The sequence below is a fragment of the Neolamprologus multifasciatus genome, chromosome 7 (genome assembly GCF_963576455.1).
Source record: "Neolamprologus multifasciatus chromosome 7, fNeoMul1.2, whole genome shotgun sequence".
Classification (NCBI taxonomy): Eukaryota; Metazoa; Chordata; class Actinopteri; order Cichliformes; family Cichlidae; genus Neolamprologus; species Neolamprologus multifasciatus.
Genome location: NC_140445.1, coordinates 33,551,429 through 33,564,227, shown reverse-complemented (window position 1 = coordinate 33,564,227; position 12,799 = coordinate 33,551,429). Strand labels below are relative to the sequence as shown.

Genomic DNA, 12,799 nt, shown 5'->3' with positions numbered 1-12,799 from the left:
ACTGTGCCCTTGAGGTAAATAACTGGGACATAGACGCTTGAGAGAAATTCTTGCGGTAAGCATTGCAGCGATTAAGATTCGGGTGTGGTAGTACCACAGTTCACCTTGGGCATTAAACAGTTGTTGGCTCTGCTGAGATTGGGACACTGCAACAGCTACAGCTGATGATACACACGGTCAAGTGCTAAAAAGAGTTGAGGATGAGGTGAAGGCAGAGAATAGGAAGGGAGGAGGGGAAGGCGCCGCCGAGCCTGTTTCTTTCTCCTGGTTCTGTCTGTACAAATACAGGCAGACACAGACCCTGAAGCTGTGACTTTGAAGTTGTGTCTTTGATTAAGGAGTTAATTAAAGAAAAGCTGTGTGCAGGCTAGCAGATAACTGAGAAAAGAAAGGGAAGAGACAGTGAGAGAAAAGGAGCGGAAGAAGTGATATTGGCATTTATAAGTTGCCAAAGTGCCAGAGAGTTTTTATGATTGACAGAAAAACCAGCTGGCACTACAAAGATGGATATAAAGGCTGTAAACGCCACCCACATGTGTGAACAGCACAGTATCTGTCCTCCTGCAAGCTGTGGTGCTGGCACCACAAAGCGCTAATGATAATAGATGGTAGTAGGACAGCTGGAAAAGGGAAGTAGAATGATAATTTATATGAGGAATTAAGAGCTTGATGGATAGTTTTGTGTGTATGGGATTGACATCTTATGTCTGCCTTGATCTGTTTCCTGCCACTCGAACACGCCTCCTACTTCTGTAACATCTACTTCTTTCTGGTTTTCTTTCTTCATCTCATCCCATGTTCTCCTCCTCCTCCATCGGACATGGCCTCGTCTTCTCTTAATTGTATTTAACTGCCTCCACCACCACTCCTCTCCCTGACCTGTTCTTCACCCCTTCAATTCAGCTTGCTTCTTCACTCCATCACCCAAATAAATAAACAAGACATCAAAATCAATTTTAAAAATAAAATAATACAAGTCCTGATTGCCTTTGTCAATCATTTGTCTCTTTTCTTTTCTTTTCTTTCATCTAGTCTGGGTTTTATAAGGGTGTGGCAGGCTCACAGGTAACCCTGTCCAGTCTAGTGAATCAATCCCGTGCCATGCTGGAGGAGCAGGCACGCCACCTGCTGACAGAGGCGGAGCGACAGACCATGGTCTACTACGTGGAGGAGTACCGGGACGGACACATAGGAGTGGAGCAGCTGGTCATGGCGCTGTTTGAGCTGCTGAACACGCACGCAAAGGTAATCTATGAGGAGGCTTGTGTCAGTCTGACAAAGTAAAGAGAAAGATCAAAAGAGAATACATTTTCTGCCTGTGTTCTCCTGTAAAGTCTCTGTGTGGGATTGAAGTTTTCTTAGCTCTTCTGAGATTTATGCTTGTTTTATTTTTCCTTTCTCCCCAGCTCTTAAAAGTGTCGTGATTTTCTCATAGTCTGCAGAAGTTCACCTTATTAAAAAAACACAATAAATCAAAGACATTTTATTTCAAATTTCTTAAGTACACTGCAGTATCATGGGCCGACAGAAAGCCTGTGCAAATGGCATTAATGTATTTAGAGATACTGTACCAGCAAGTACACCAAAAAAGCAGTTTCATTTAAAAAAATTTTTTAGAAAACTAGATTTTATTCAACTTCAATGAGCCAAAGTGACCACAAAATAAAGCTAATGTATAAATAAAGAAGCTCCATCTTAGTGCACTTAGTTTTCTCAGTATGATGTGTAAAATGTACCAAAAGCCCCCACAAATAAAAAAAACCCACATAATTTACAATAATTTCAAAAACCAGCCTGTGTTGGTTGTTTTTCACAGGTAAACCTAACACTGAAAAATCCCTCATTTCATTTTCATGCAGGAAATGTTTTAACATAATTTTCTGTATCTGACACAGTTTTTCACATGAAGCCAAATACCTCATGCACTACGTACTTTTCATCTAACTGGAGAATGTACCCAGGACTCGGCTGGATAGTGCTCCAGCTTCACCATGGTTACTGCAGCTGATCTGATGCCATTGTAGACAGTCTGTGTTGTCGACTGACTGCACATATGGAGTGACTCATTCCCAGCTCTTTTGTCCACTCTGCTATCCTTAGGCATTGGATCTATTTTTATCAGAACCGCTGATGCAGCTCACTTAAGAGCATAGATTAATGCCATTCATTATTAGCAATTAACCTAAAACTCAGTGCCGCATTTTATTTGTTTCTGACATTGTTTAAACAAACCAAATTATGTTTGTGGTTAGAGAGAAAGAAGCAGGAGATAAAGGGAGGGAGTAAGGGAAGGAGACCACTTGTCTGATTGTGTTTGGCCTTTCTCTGCTCTCTGCAATGACTTACTGCACCTTAACAAAGTCATATTCACAACACAGTTGTTCCATTTACATATTTGCCAGTTCAGACAGTAAAATGGGAATGCAATTTGCTCATAAATACTCTGTTGACCGGCAGTCATTACCAATCTGCTCAGCTGCAAATTTAATTATTTTATATTCATTGCATCACCAGGAAAAAAGTAAACACAATTACAGGTTAATGACAGGAGTGTTGCTGCTAGATCAGCTAAAGTAGAAAGAAAATATGGTCTGCTGGTATATGGTTGCATCTGTAGAGTTATGATGATACACGGTTTAATTGTATTTTGGTTCTCTACATCAAAATAATGTATTATTCAAATAGTTCAGTCTAGGGCTAGTTACAATATCAGATTTTTACTACACAGTTATACAGCGAGTGTGTTATCAAGGATAACACACTTGTTACTGTCTAGGAGCAAAATATCAGGAAAGCTCGTTGGGTTTGTTTATTGTGTGTTCTGTCCCTTTTCCGTGTAACTGTATAACTATAACCACAGAAAAAGAACCACTGTGGCATGACTTACAATATTATCATGTATAATTTATATGTATTGTACAGTTCTGTGCAAAAAGTCTTGAGCTGTCCCTTGCTTTTTATATTTTTTTGTTTTGTTTTTTTGTTTGTTTTTAGTTAAGCCACTTACACACTGTTCACAGATGAAAAATGCACCTTAGTGAAGAGATTAATCAGTGTTTTGTCTTCAAATAACAGACAATTACCAAAGAACCTATTTTAAATTGTATCTTTCAATTTTTAATATCAGCCTGTCACAAAATTCTAATAATTCGAGAGTGACCTCATCAAGAAGCCATTCTTAAGGAAGGGAAACAGGAGGAAAATGTGAGATGTGTCAACAGTGAGTGTCTGCTGACGAGAGGCCTGGAGAACTATTCCTGAAAACTACTAAAAGAATTTACAAGAAAGCTTGCCTAAGAGATTCAGAATAAAGTTGGTCATATAAAATATTGACTTTCAGCCTTAGTAGATTTGTATGAACTCTGTTTTCCATATTCTTGTGTATTTAAATAAATTGGTGGACCTATTTCCTATTTTCTCATAAATTATAAATAAAAGACTTTTGCATGATGCTGTGAGCACAACGTCAGTGTTTCATTTTTAAATACTACAGTTATTGTGAGGACTGGGTTCACTCACTACTCCCTGAGAGTGGCATTTAATGGGGAATTGGATGAGAAATATCAGTACATCAAAACCTACAGATTCATGCTCATTCTATCCATGCTTTCATTTTTTCTCACCAGAACTATTGTAACTCAGTCTTCATCTGCTTCAGTAAAGCCTCCCTGGATCAAACGCAGCTGCAAAGCTCCTTACCAGATCCTCGAAGCACTCTCACATCACACCTGTGCCAGTCTCACTGTACTTGCTCCCATTATTCAGAATTCTTTCAAGCTTCTGGAGTTCACCTTTAAGTCTCTGAATAGTGAAGCACATCAGCAAACGTTTGCACCCATATATGATCTCAAGCGGGACTCTCAAGTCATCTAATGTGGGCTCTCTATCCACCCCTAAATCTGCACTAAAGTGTCATGCCCCCCACTCTTTGAAACACTCTGCCCTCCAAACTACAATCTGTAAGATCAGTGGACTTGTTCTGGATTTGGATATTATTTTTTCTTTTGTTTTTTTATCTTTATTTTTATCTCTGAAATCCTGGTGGATTTGTTATTTTGGTAGGGGGGTTTTGTTGGTTTTTTATGGGGGGAGGGGTGTTTGTTTTGTGGTTGGTTGGTTTTAAGTAACTTATGATTTGTATCTTAAAGAGGCCGATATAAATAAATTCACTTACTTCAACTTGTAAACAGGTCCACACCCCCAGTAATATTTGGTTAATTGTTCCTCAGCAAGTTGCATCCAACAGCATGTTTAACAGTATAGGTTTAAAAGCCTCACCTTTTATTCTCTAAACATACTTCTTATCACTGTGGACAAAAACCTCAACCTTTGTCTTATCTGACTACAAATTTTTTTCCAAAAGGGGACTTGGCTTTGATCGTGGAGCAGGGACTTCTTTCTCAGTTGACCTCTTGTTCGTCCATGGTGATGTAAAACTAACTTCACTGTGAACAGTGACACTGTTGTTCTAACAGTTTCCAGGTGATAGCATTACCATTAGAAAAAAAAAGGATTTACTCCTAAATAAAGATCAGTCGCCCAACAGAGTCTGTTAAATTATGCTGTCTCCTTGTTTCTCCTTCTCTGTGCTTTCCTCCCCTCAGTTCTCCTTGCTGTCTGAAGTACGAGGCCTGGTTGCGCCACAGGACCTGGAGCGTTTTGATGGGCTGGTCCTTCGACGGGAAATTCAGGCCCTTAAAGCTCGACAGGGGGCAGCTGGCGCCTCAGCCCTGCAGCCAGACTCCCTGTCCATGGTGTCATATCCAGACACTCTGACATCATCTTCAGCCAGCTTCATGACCAACACCACCCTCAGCTCTGCACGGGTAAGTAGTGCTTACTAGTAGAATGATTATGTAATTCTACTTAATTAGTGGGTACTCTTAACTAAGATGAACGTTTACAATAGAAAACAACATTAAAACATTTAAATTAATTTATTTCCTTAAAAAATACTTACAGTAATTTTGAACCTGCTGCTATTACTATTTATTTCTGACACTTTGAGGGCAAAGCAGCAGTCTAGTCTGCTGCATATAATATGATGGATGAATTGGAGTATTTTGTTTTTTCCTAGTTCGCCTTGCTGTCTGACTGTTTGGATTGCAATTGCTTCCTTTCCTGTTTGGCCATCTGCTCACTCCTCTGTCTCTCTTGGCTTAGTGTGAAAGACAGAGATGGCAGTGTGATATATCTACGTGGATTATTACAGTTTCTACTGCAGAATAGATACTCTTCTGGTGTGGACTTTGTTGGCTGAACAGTGATATGTTTCGCTGCCTACCTTCTGAGATTACAAAGTCTTTTTGCTGATACTTGATAGGCTGTGTTTTTCTTCCACCTTGATAACCCCCTCACTTCCATCTTACCCCTAAAAACCTTCCCTCCCTCTCTCCCTCTGTAGGAGAGGCTGCTGTGGCTGATAGATATTATGGAGGTAGGAATTACTGCTGAAAATGATGAATGCTTTCCATCACAGACCCACACATACAGAATACACACTCGAGTTAAGTTCCTCCGTAGGCAGACAGACATGCATGCGTTCCAACTCTCACCTTGGTTTGTGGTGTTTTTAAATGGTTTGCAGTGCTTTTCTTCCTTCTTGCCTTTTTTCTTTCTTTCCTTAATTTGAACAAGAAATGTCAAAAAGGTGTAAGTGCCAACTGCTCTGGATATTATATGAAATGGTTTCGTGGAATGTGAATATATCCACGACTGAAATTTTTAAGCTGATATGTCCCAATTTCGCCATCAACTTCTTGGTATTATTGAGCCACAAGGTCCCATATTTAAACTGTTACAGGTGATAAGTTATCAACTAAAGCTGGCTAATGCTACAGTCTCAATAGGTAAAACAATTGTTTCACACCACAACATGACCAAAATTATTGGTAGCCATCAGCAAGCTTCTGGTTGCTGTGTTCAAAGCACATTTAGTGTTTTAAGATGGAGATAAAATATCAATAAGTTGGAGTCACTCTGCTATCAGTCTGCAATTGAATAGGAACATCTTGACAGTTACAATTAGAGCAATCTATGACTATATGGCAATAAGTCAGCAAATCTGTTGCCACACACAGAAATTCACATTAACTACCTAATTTCAGAGTCTCATTGATTTGAAAGAGAAATTCAAAAATTTCACCAGTAGTGACATAGTTGCTGCAGGATCCTGATTTAACTGCAAAACGATATAGGTACTTGGTAACTCGAGCGATTGCACTTAATCAGACCATGATATTTTTGAAGGTTGGTTGACTCCCACTGGGCAACCGCAGCAACTGCCTTGCAATGAAAAGTAGTAGTAGTAATAGTTTCCCAGAGGCTGATGGTGTTGCACACTCAGCCTTTGGGGGACCAGTTGGTTGCCATAACTACAATCACAAGACCAACCACCAGTTTAAAGTTCATTTTGTAAAATGTGGCAGTTGTTAAGATTCTGAATGAATATACTAGTGTTGATCACATGTACTTCGCCAATGAGCGTGCTTTTTTTATAGTTTCTCATTCAGCACCACCAGTCGCTCTTCACTGGTGGTTTCAAATATGGTGACAGCAAAAATAGTCAACTAGAGGTTTCCATAGTCACTGTGGATGAAACAGTGACTGTGTCACACATGTCCCCACACAGGTCGCTGTACCTGATTGCTGGCTGCTAGGTCTCACTGGACATCTTGACTGTTTTTGTGGGTTTCAGTGCCTTTGAAGTTTTTTTCAAAGAATTACCTGACAGCCAAACTTTGTAGCATTAATTAAATCACAGACAGTATAATTTATGGCCGTAGCTGGCATGATGTCACCTACTGGTTCCAGAATCCTGTTTTGGAGTTTATTGGCTAATGACTTGCCAGTCATAGCTGACTTTACTTTTCAGAATCAGAGGCTATATTCAACTTTTATACTGTTTATAATATCAACTGCTTGTCTAATTATGTTCAGTTTTGGTTTCAGAAAGTCAGAAACACTAACTCACAAAACTAAAGTGCAGGTGGGTGACCCCACAGTGGCTACACCAATCTACATCTTCCTGCGTATGCACGTACTTGTCACTCAAAGTGAGCTTGACTGTAATGGTGCTTAACATTAACCATAAAATTCACAATCAGAGTAGTTATAACTCTTTTTAACAGTTTTTAGTTCTTCTAATTGCCACTTGAGGCTTTAAATATGAGTCAGTTCCTATAGTTTTTGTCATGTCCACACTGGCTTCGTTTTACTTGCTGTTTTGCCCTCAGCTTCGGTCTCAATGAGATTCCTGTCATTAAGACAAAAGTTCAACAAACTATCACCAGGTCTATTTCCTCTGAAGGAATTATATTAAGAATTTTCAGCAAATATTACATCCCCATCCCATTTTTCTCTGCAGTGTTATTACCAAAAGGCAACAAGGACAATGGTCATTACATTGCATTTATTTTATGACACTAACCTAATGAGCCTAATATTTTCTATAGTATACTGCAGCCGCTCCACATGGGAAATTGCTGTTCCTGCCAAGTAGTTAAAGGCTGCTTTTCTAGGGCAAAGACTAAAACTTTAGCCATTCTGAGACACCATGCAATGGAATATACCAGATTCTTTGATTTTATCCTTGTTATTGATCACAATGTACTTGTGATAAGGGACAATGAGCCTGTCTGCATAATTTTAATCACAGCTCTGGTTTACCAGGAAGCTTTTTGCGCAGTTCAATTTACAGTAGATCCCACTACCAATGCCAGCAACTCAAACACAAATATGTAAGCATGTAGTGAGTGTGTCAGCATCTCAGTCTTTGTCTGGATAAAGATAAGTGGTTGCATGCACGAACACGCAAACCTGCACACACATACACACAGTTTCTAAGCTGACAACGGAGATAAGCTGTCGACTGTCTGCAGATTTATTCACCAAACAGTCCTTCTCATTCAGATGCCCAGGATGGGTTTTGCCTGCCTTTATACTTTCCCCTCTGAGAAGCAACATTTACATGTGTGACAGATACTGGGTGTGTGCGTGGTGGTCTGCATTCTTACCTTGCATCTATGTGTGTGTCTTTTGGTGCTGTTTTGGGCCCATGGGTGACTGCTACCACTGCTGTGTAAAGTAGATTAGAGAGCTGGGTGGGTTTGGGAGAATAAAAACAGTAGATTTCTGAACTAGAGTCAAAGCATGGTATACTCAAGTGAATACAAATGCACACCCTCTGATACTCACATGTTTTTATAATAGTGTGGATACTCATTGACTTCTTAACTTCTACCCTACAACTAAATGCCAAACCCCCACCCTTACCCTCACGTGAACCTCGTGGACCTAGTCTGAACACTCTAACTAAACATTTTTTTACATTATAAACATTAAAATATTAACATTGGTTTGTGGATACAAGCAGAAGATTGAGCCCAAACATCCTACAGAAGAACCCCAATCTTCAAGATAAGGTGAGGAGCTTGGTCATTCATGGGGCTTTAGTTCCCCCAGAGCATGGGAAGGGGCCAATTGTGGTGGTTCAGTCATCTGACTAAGATGGCTTCTGAATGCTTCTATAAGGGGAGGTTTTTCAGGCATGTTCTATGGGAAGGAGACCAAGGACATCCTGCCTCCTATTCACCCATTAGAGTATAGGAAGCTGGCTGGGGAGAGAGGGGGTCCTGGTATGTCTGCTTAGAGTCTTGCTCCACCAACTTGGACCTGAATAAGTTGCAAAAAAATGGATTTGTGGATGGACAAGACCAGACTGTATAATGTTTCCCTTTGAAGATAGAAAGTCATGCTAGATTCAGGCTACACAATAAAAGCTTGATTATGGTAAGAGCTGAACAATGTAGGGGCATCATCTGGCTGGGAATGAAAATAGGTGCTGTGCACAGTTGATCATTGTTACACATTATACAGGATGTTGTAAATTCCTAATAGACAAAAATCATGCTGCCGTAGGCTACAGTCACACTAAGGAAAACAATGGTTGGAGACCACGGCCAGAAAGCTGATTCTGTTCATCTGGAAGCTGCTTTTCAAGTCATTTCTTCAGTCTGGGAAGTCAGAAGAAAACACTCCAGTCTTTCAGTTTTTGATTGAACAAGGTTAAATTGGCACTTACATGCAATCTGTATTCCACAATACTTTGATTGTCTGTGATAAATGTTTGTTCTGTTGCAAATCTGTTGTTGTCTATATCGAACATGTCCTGCGATAGCAAATCCAGGGGCAGGCTCACCACCAACGGGCTGCACAGAATCCACACATCAGGTGGACTCTCTCAGCCAAAGACTGGGCTCAAACCATGGGTTAGATTTATAAATTATAAATTTATAAACAAAAGGAAAGAGTGAGTTTATTTCATTAATGACCAACATTCTACCGAGAGCAGTGCAGTTAGGGGGCTCAAAAATAAGGACACATAATCAGAAAGTAATATAGTATAAGTGCAGGTTTCTCTCTGTGTAAACAGTGTGGCAGTTCAAATAAACGAGGGGAGGCTGAAGAAGAATTGGTATGTTCATGATATAGCGGCAAACTCTTCTGTTAGAAGTTGATGGGGTCTGTGTGTGGACCTGAGAACTGAGAGCCAGGTAAAGCGTAGGAATTATTGTTAGAGCTGCTTTGTCACAAACTCTTTCTCCAGACGAACTTGGAATTTGCATGCAACAGCTGATGTGTAGAAGAAAACAAAACATTATTTACCATCTGATCCATCTGTGTGTTAATGAATATACTCTTATTGTGTCAGCACTCTCAACCTCAACCAGCTGGTCACCGCAACTACAGTCGTGGCCAAAAGTTTTGAGAATGACACAAATATTAGTTTTCACAAAGTTTGCTGCTAAACTGCTGTTAGATCTTCGTCTCAGTTGTTTCTGTGATGTAGTGAAATATAATAACAAGCACTTCATTCGTTTCAAAGGCTTTTATCGACAATTACATGACATTTATGCAAAGAGTCAATATTTGCAGTGTTGGCCCTTCTTTTTCAGGACCTCTGCAATTCGACTGGGCATGCTCTCAATCAACTCCTGGGCCAAATACTGACTGATAGCAACCCATTCTGCCATAATCACTTCTTGGAGTTTGTCAGAATTAGTGGGTTTTTGTTTGTCCACCCACCTCTTGAGGATTGACCACAAGTTCTCAATGGGATTAAAGTCTGGGGAGTTTCAAGGCCATGGACCCAAAATATCAACGTTTTGTTCCCCGAGCCACTTAGTTATCACTTTTGCTTTATGGCACGGTGCTCCATCGTGCTGGAAAATGCATTGCTCTTCACCAAACTGTTGTTGGATTGTTGGAAGAAGTTGCTGTTGGAGGGTGTTTTGGTACCATTCTTTATTCATGGCTGTGTTTTTGGGCAAAATTGTGAGTGAGCCCACTCCCTTGGATGAGAAGCAACCCCACACATGAACGGTCTCAGGATGCTTTACTGTTGGCATGACACATGACTGGAGGTAGCGCTCACCTTTTCTTCTCCGGACAAGCCTTTTTCCAGATGACCCAAACAATTGGAAAGAGGCTTCATCGGAGAATATGACTTTGCCCCAGTCCTCAGCAGTCCAGTCACCATACTTTCTGCAGAAGATCAATCTGTCCCTGATGTTTTTTTGGAGAGAAGTGGCTTCTTTGCTGCCCTTCTTGACACCAGGCCATCTTCCAACAGTCTTTGCCTCACTGTGTGTGCAGATGCGCTCACACCTGCCTGCTGCCATTGCCGAGCAAGTTCTGCACTGGTGGCACTCCGATCCCGCAGCGGAATCCTCTTTTGGAGATGATCCTGGAGCTTGCTGGACTTTTTTGGACGCCCTGAAGCCTTCTTAACAAAAATTGAATCTCTATCCTTGAAGTTCTTGATGATTCTATAAATTGTTGATTTAGGTGCAATCTTAGTAGCCACAATATCCTTGCCTGTGAAGCCATTTTTGTGTAACGCAATGATGGCTGCACGCGTTTCTTTTCAGGCCACCATGGTTAACAGTGGAAGAACCATGATTTCAAGCATCACCCTCCTTTTAACATGTCAGGTCTGCTATTCTAACCCAATCAGCCTGACATAATGATCTCCAGCCTTGTGCTCGTCAAAATTCTCACCTGAGTTAACAAGACGATTACTGAAATGATCTCAGCAGGTCCTTTAATGACAGCAATGGAATGCAGTGGAAAGGTTTTTTGGGATTAAGTTAATTTTCATGGCAAAGAAGGACTATGCAATTCATCTGATCACTCTTCATAACATTCTGGAGTATATGCAAATTGCTATTATACAAACTTAAGCAGCAACTTTTCCAATTTCCAATATTTATGTAATTTTGGCCACGACTGTGCATGCAATCAGTCTGAGACAGCTAAAACATTCAGTGCAATCACTCACCAACCACAGGTTTTTCCTGGCAACACTGAGGTTCTTGTCTTATTTCCACTCTAGTGTGAGTGAGGCCTTATGATGAGGCTAGACAACAAGAAGTCCAGCATGGCTTTTCCTATTTTTCTCTCTGTTCCATCAAGTTGACACTTATGAGGACAGTGAGCTACACCAGCCACTAAATGTATTTCCTACTACTGACCTGTATACACCTGTGATCATGAAAAAACAAAATTGGTGTGTGATGTTGCTAGATAGCAGGTTTCAGACACACCACTGGACAAGGTGCTGTGTCTTTACATTCCTTTAAGAGATTTGGCTAGCTAGTACCACCTTCCATATGATATCATTCATGTTATGAAAGATGGCAAGCATAAGAAACAAAGAAGTCAAGTCAATTTGAAACAACAACCTCCAGTAAAAGTAAAATGACCTACTGGCTGTACACCTGGACAATGAACAATTAAAATAGGACCAGGTTTGTCTCTTACAAACTCTTCTTGTTCCCCTTGGTATCACTCTGCAAAGTCTTTCAGTACAACATTACTTACGTGTTGGTCTTTGAGTCCTGATCGCACTGTGCAATGCTCCATTATATCATGTGTGCATGAGAGACTTTATAAAAGCTGATACACAGTCTTGATGTCATGAGCATCTGCGATGTCGGCTGCAGACAGTTCCATAACCATCTCTCTCCTACATCTGTGCCCTCAAAACACCAGCATCTGCCATTTTCACTGTTCTGCAGGAGTGCAGGAGGATGATGGGAGGATTCATTAGGTTTCTGTAGATCTCACTTTCTTTTGCCTTACTTCACTTAGGCTGAAATCAGACTACTAGTCTTTTGCCTGTTAAACATATTGTTTTATAGTGTCACATTTCTCAACGCCATTGATACTTTTGCTATCACAGTATTATGAAATTGACCATTACATCCCTATTGATCAGAGAGCAGTGTGTAGCCTTTCAGTGTAATGTAATGAAAAGGCAAGATTTTAAGACTGAGATTGCATGTAGTGCCAATATTGGCTCGCAGTTTGTCAAGAGGGAAGAGATGATCAGGAATATCAACATTTAAAGCAGTGGGTTGCAGACATTACACCAGCACGAATGGTATAACTTGCATAACTGCTTAGGTTTTAAAACTGGAGAATCAGCAGTCTTCCCAGGTGACAAACATCCCAGTATTTCCTGCATTTGTACCTACTGTAATGTTTCTGCTGTGGATTGTAACTGTGGCTAAGCATAATCATACAAACTGTACATACAAATGCAGCCGGCTCTGACTGCTTACAGTGTAAAATTGCATCTCTCCGCGTAGAAAGTCGATTGACTCTTATGATAAATAAATTGGGCGTAAGTGCTCCACATGTGGCAAGGAGGGGTAATTAAGCCAAATTGATGGGGCTTTTGTTTTGGTTTAGTGTCAGAGTTAAATGAAGGGCAGCAATTCTCTGAACTCAGTTC

General features: G+C 40.5%; 1 protein-coding gene across 5 annotated transcripts in view; it reads left to right on the top strand.

The window, feature by feature from the left end:
• whrna (whirlin a) overlaps positions 1 to 12,799 on the top strand; it is a 241,723-nt gene that overhangs the window by 206,802 nt on the left and 22,122 nt on the right. For 3 of the 5 annotated variants that reach the window (XM_085164928.1, XM_085164930.1, XM_085164933.1), the window contains exons 6-8: positions 1,033 to 1,245; positions 4,605 to 4,826; positions 5,405 to 5,437. In XM_085164928.1, coding sequence (XP_085021054.1) covers positions 1,033 to 1,245; positions 4,605 to 4,826; positions 5,405 to 5,437 — 468 coding nt within the window. The remainder of the gene's footprint in view (positions 1 to 1,032; positions 1,246 to 4,604; positions 4,827 to 5,404; positions 5,438 to 12,799) is intronic. The other 2 variants (XM_085164929.1, XM_085164932.1) reach the window with 1 other exon arrangement.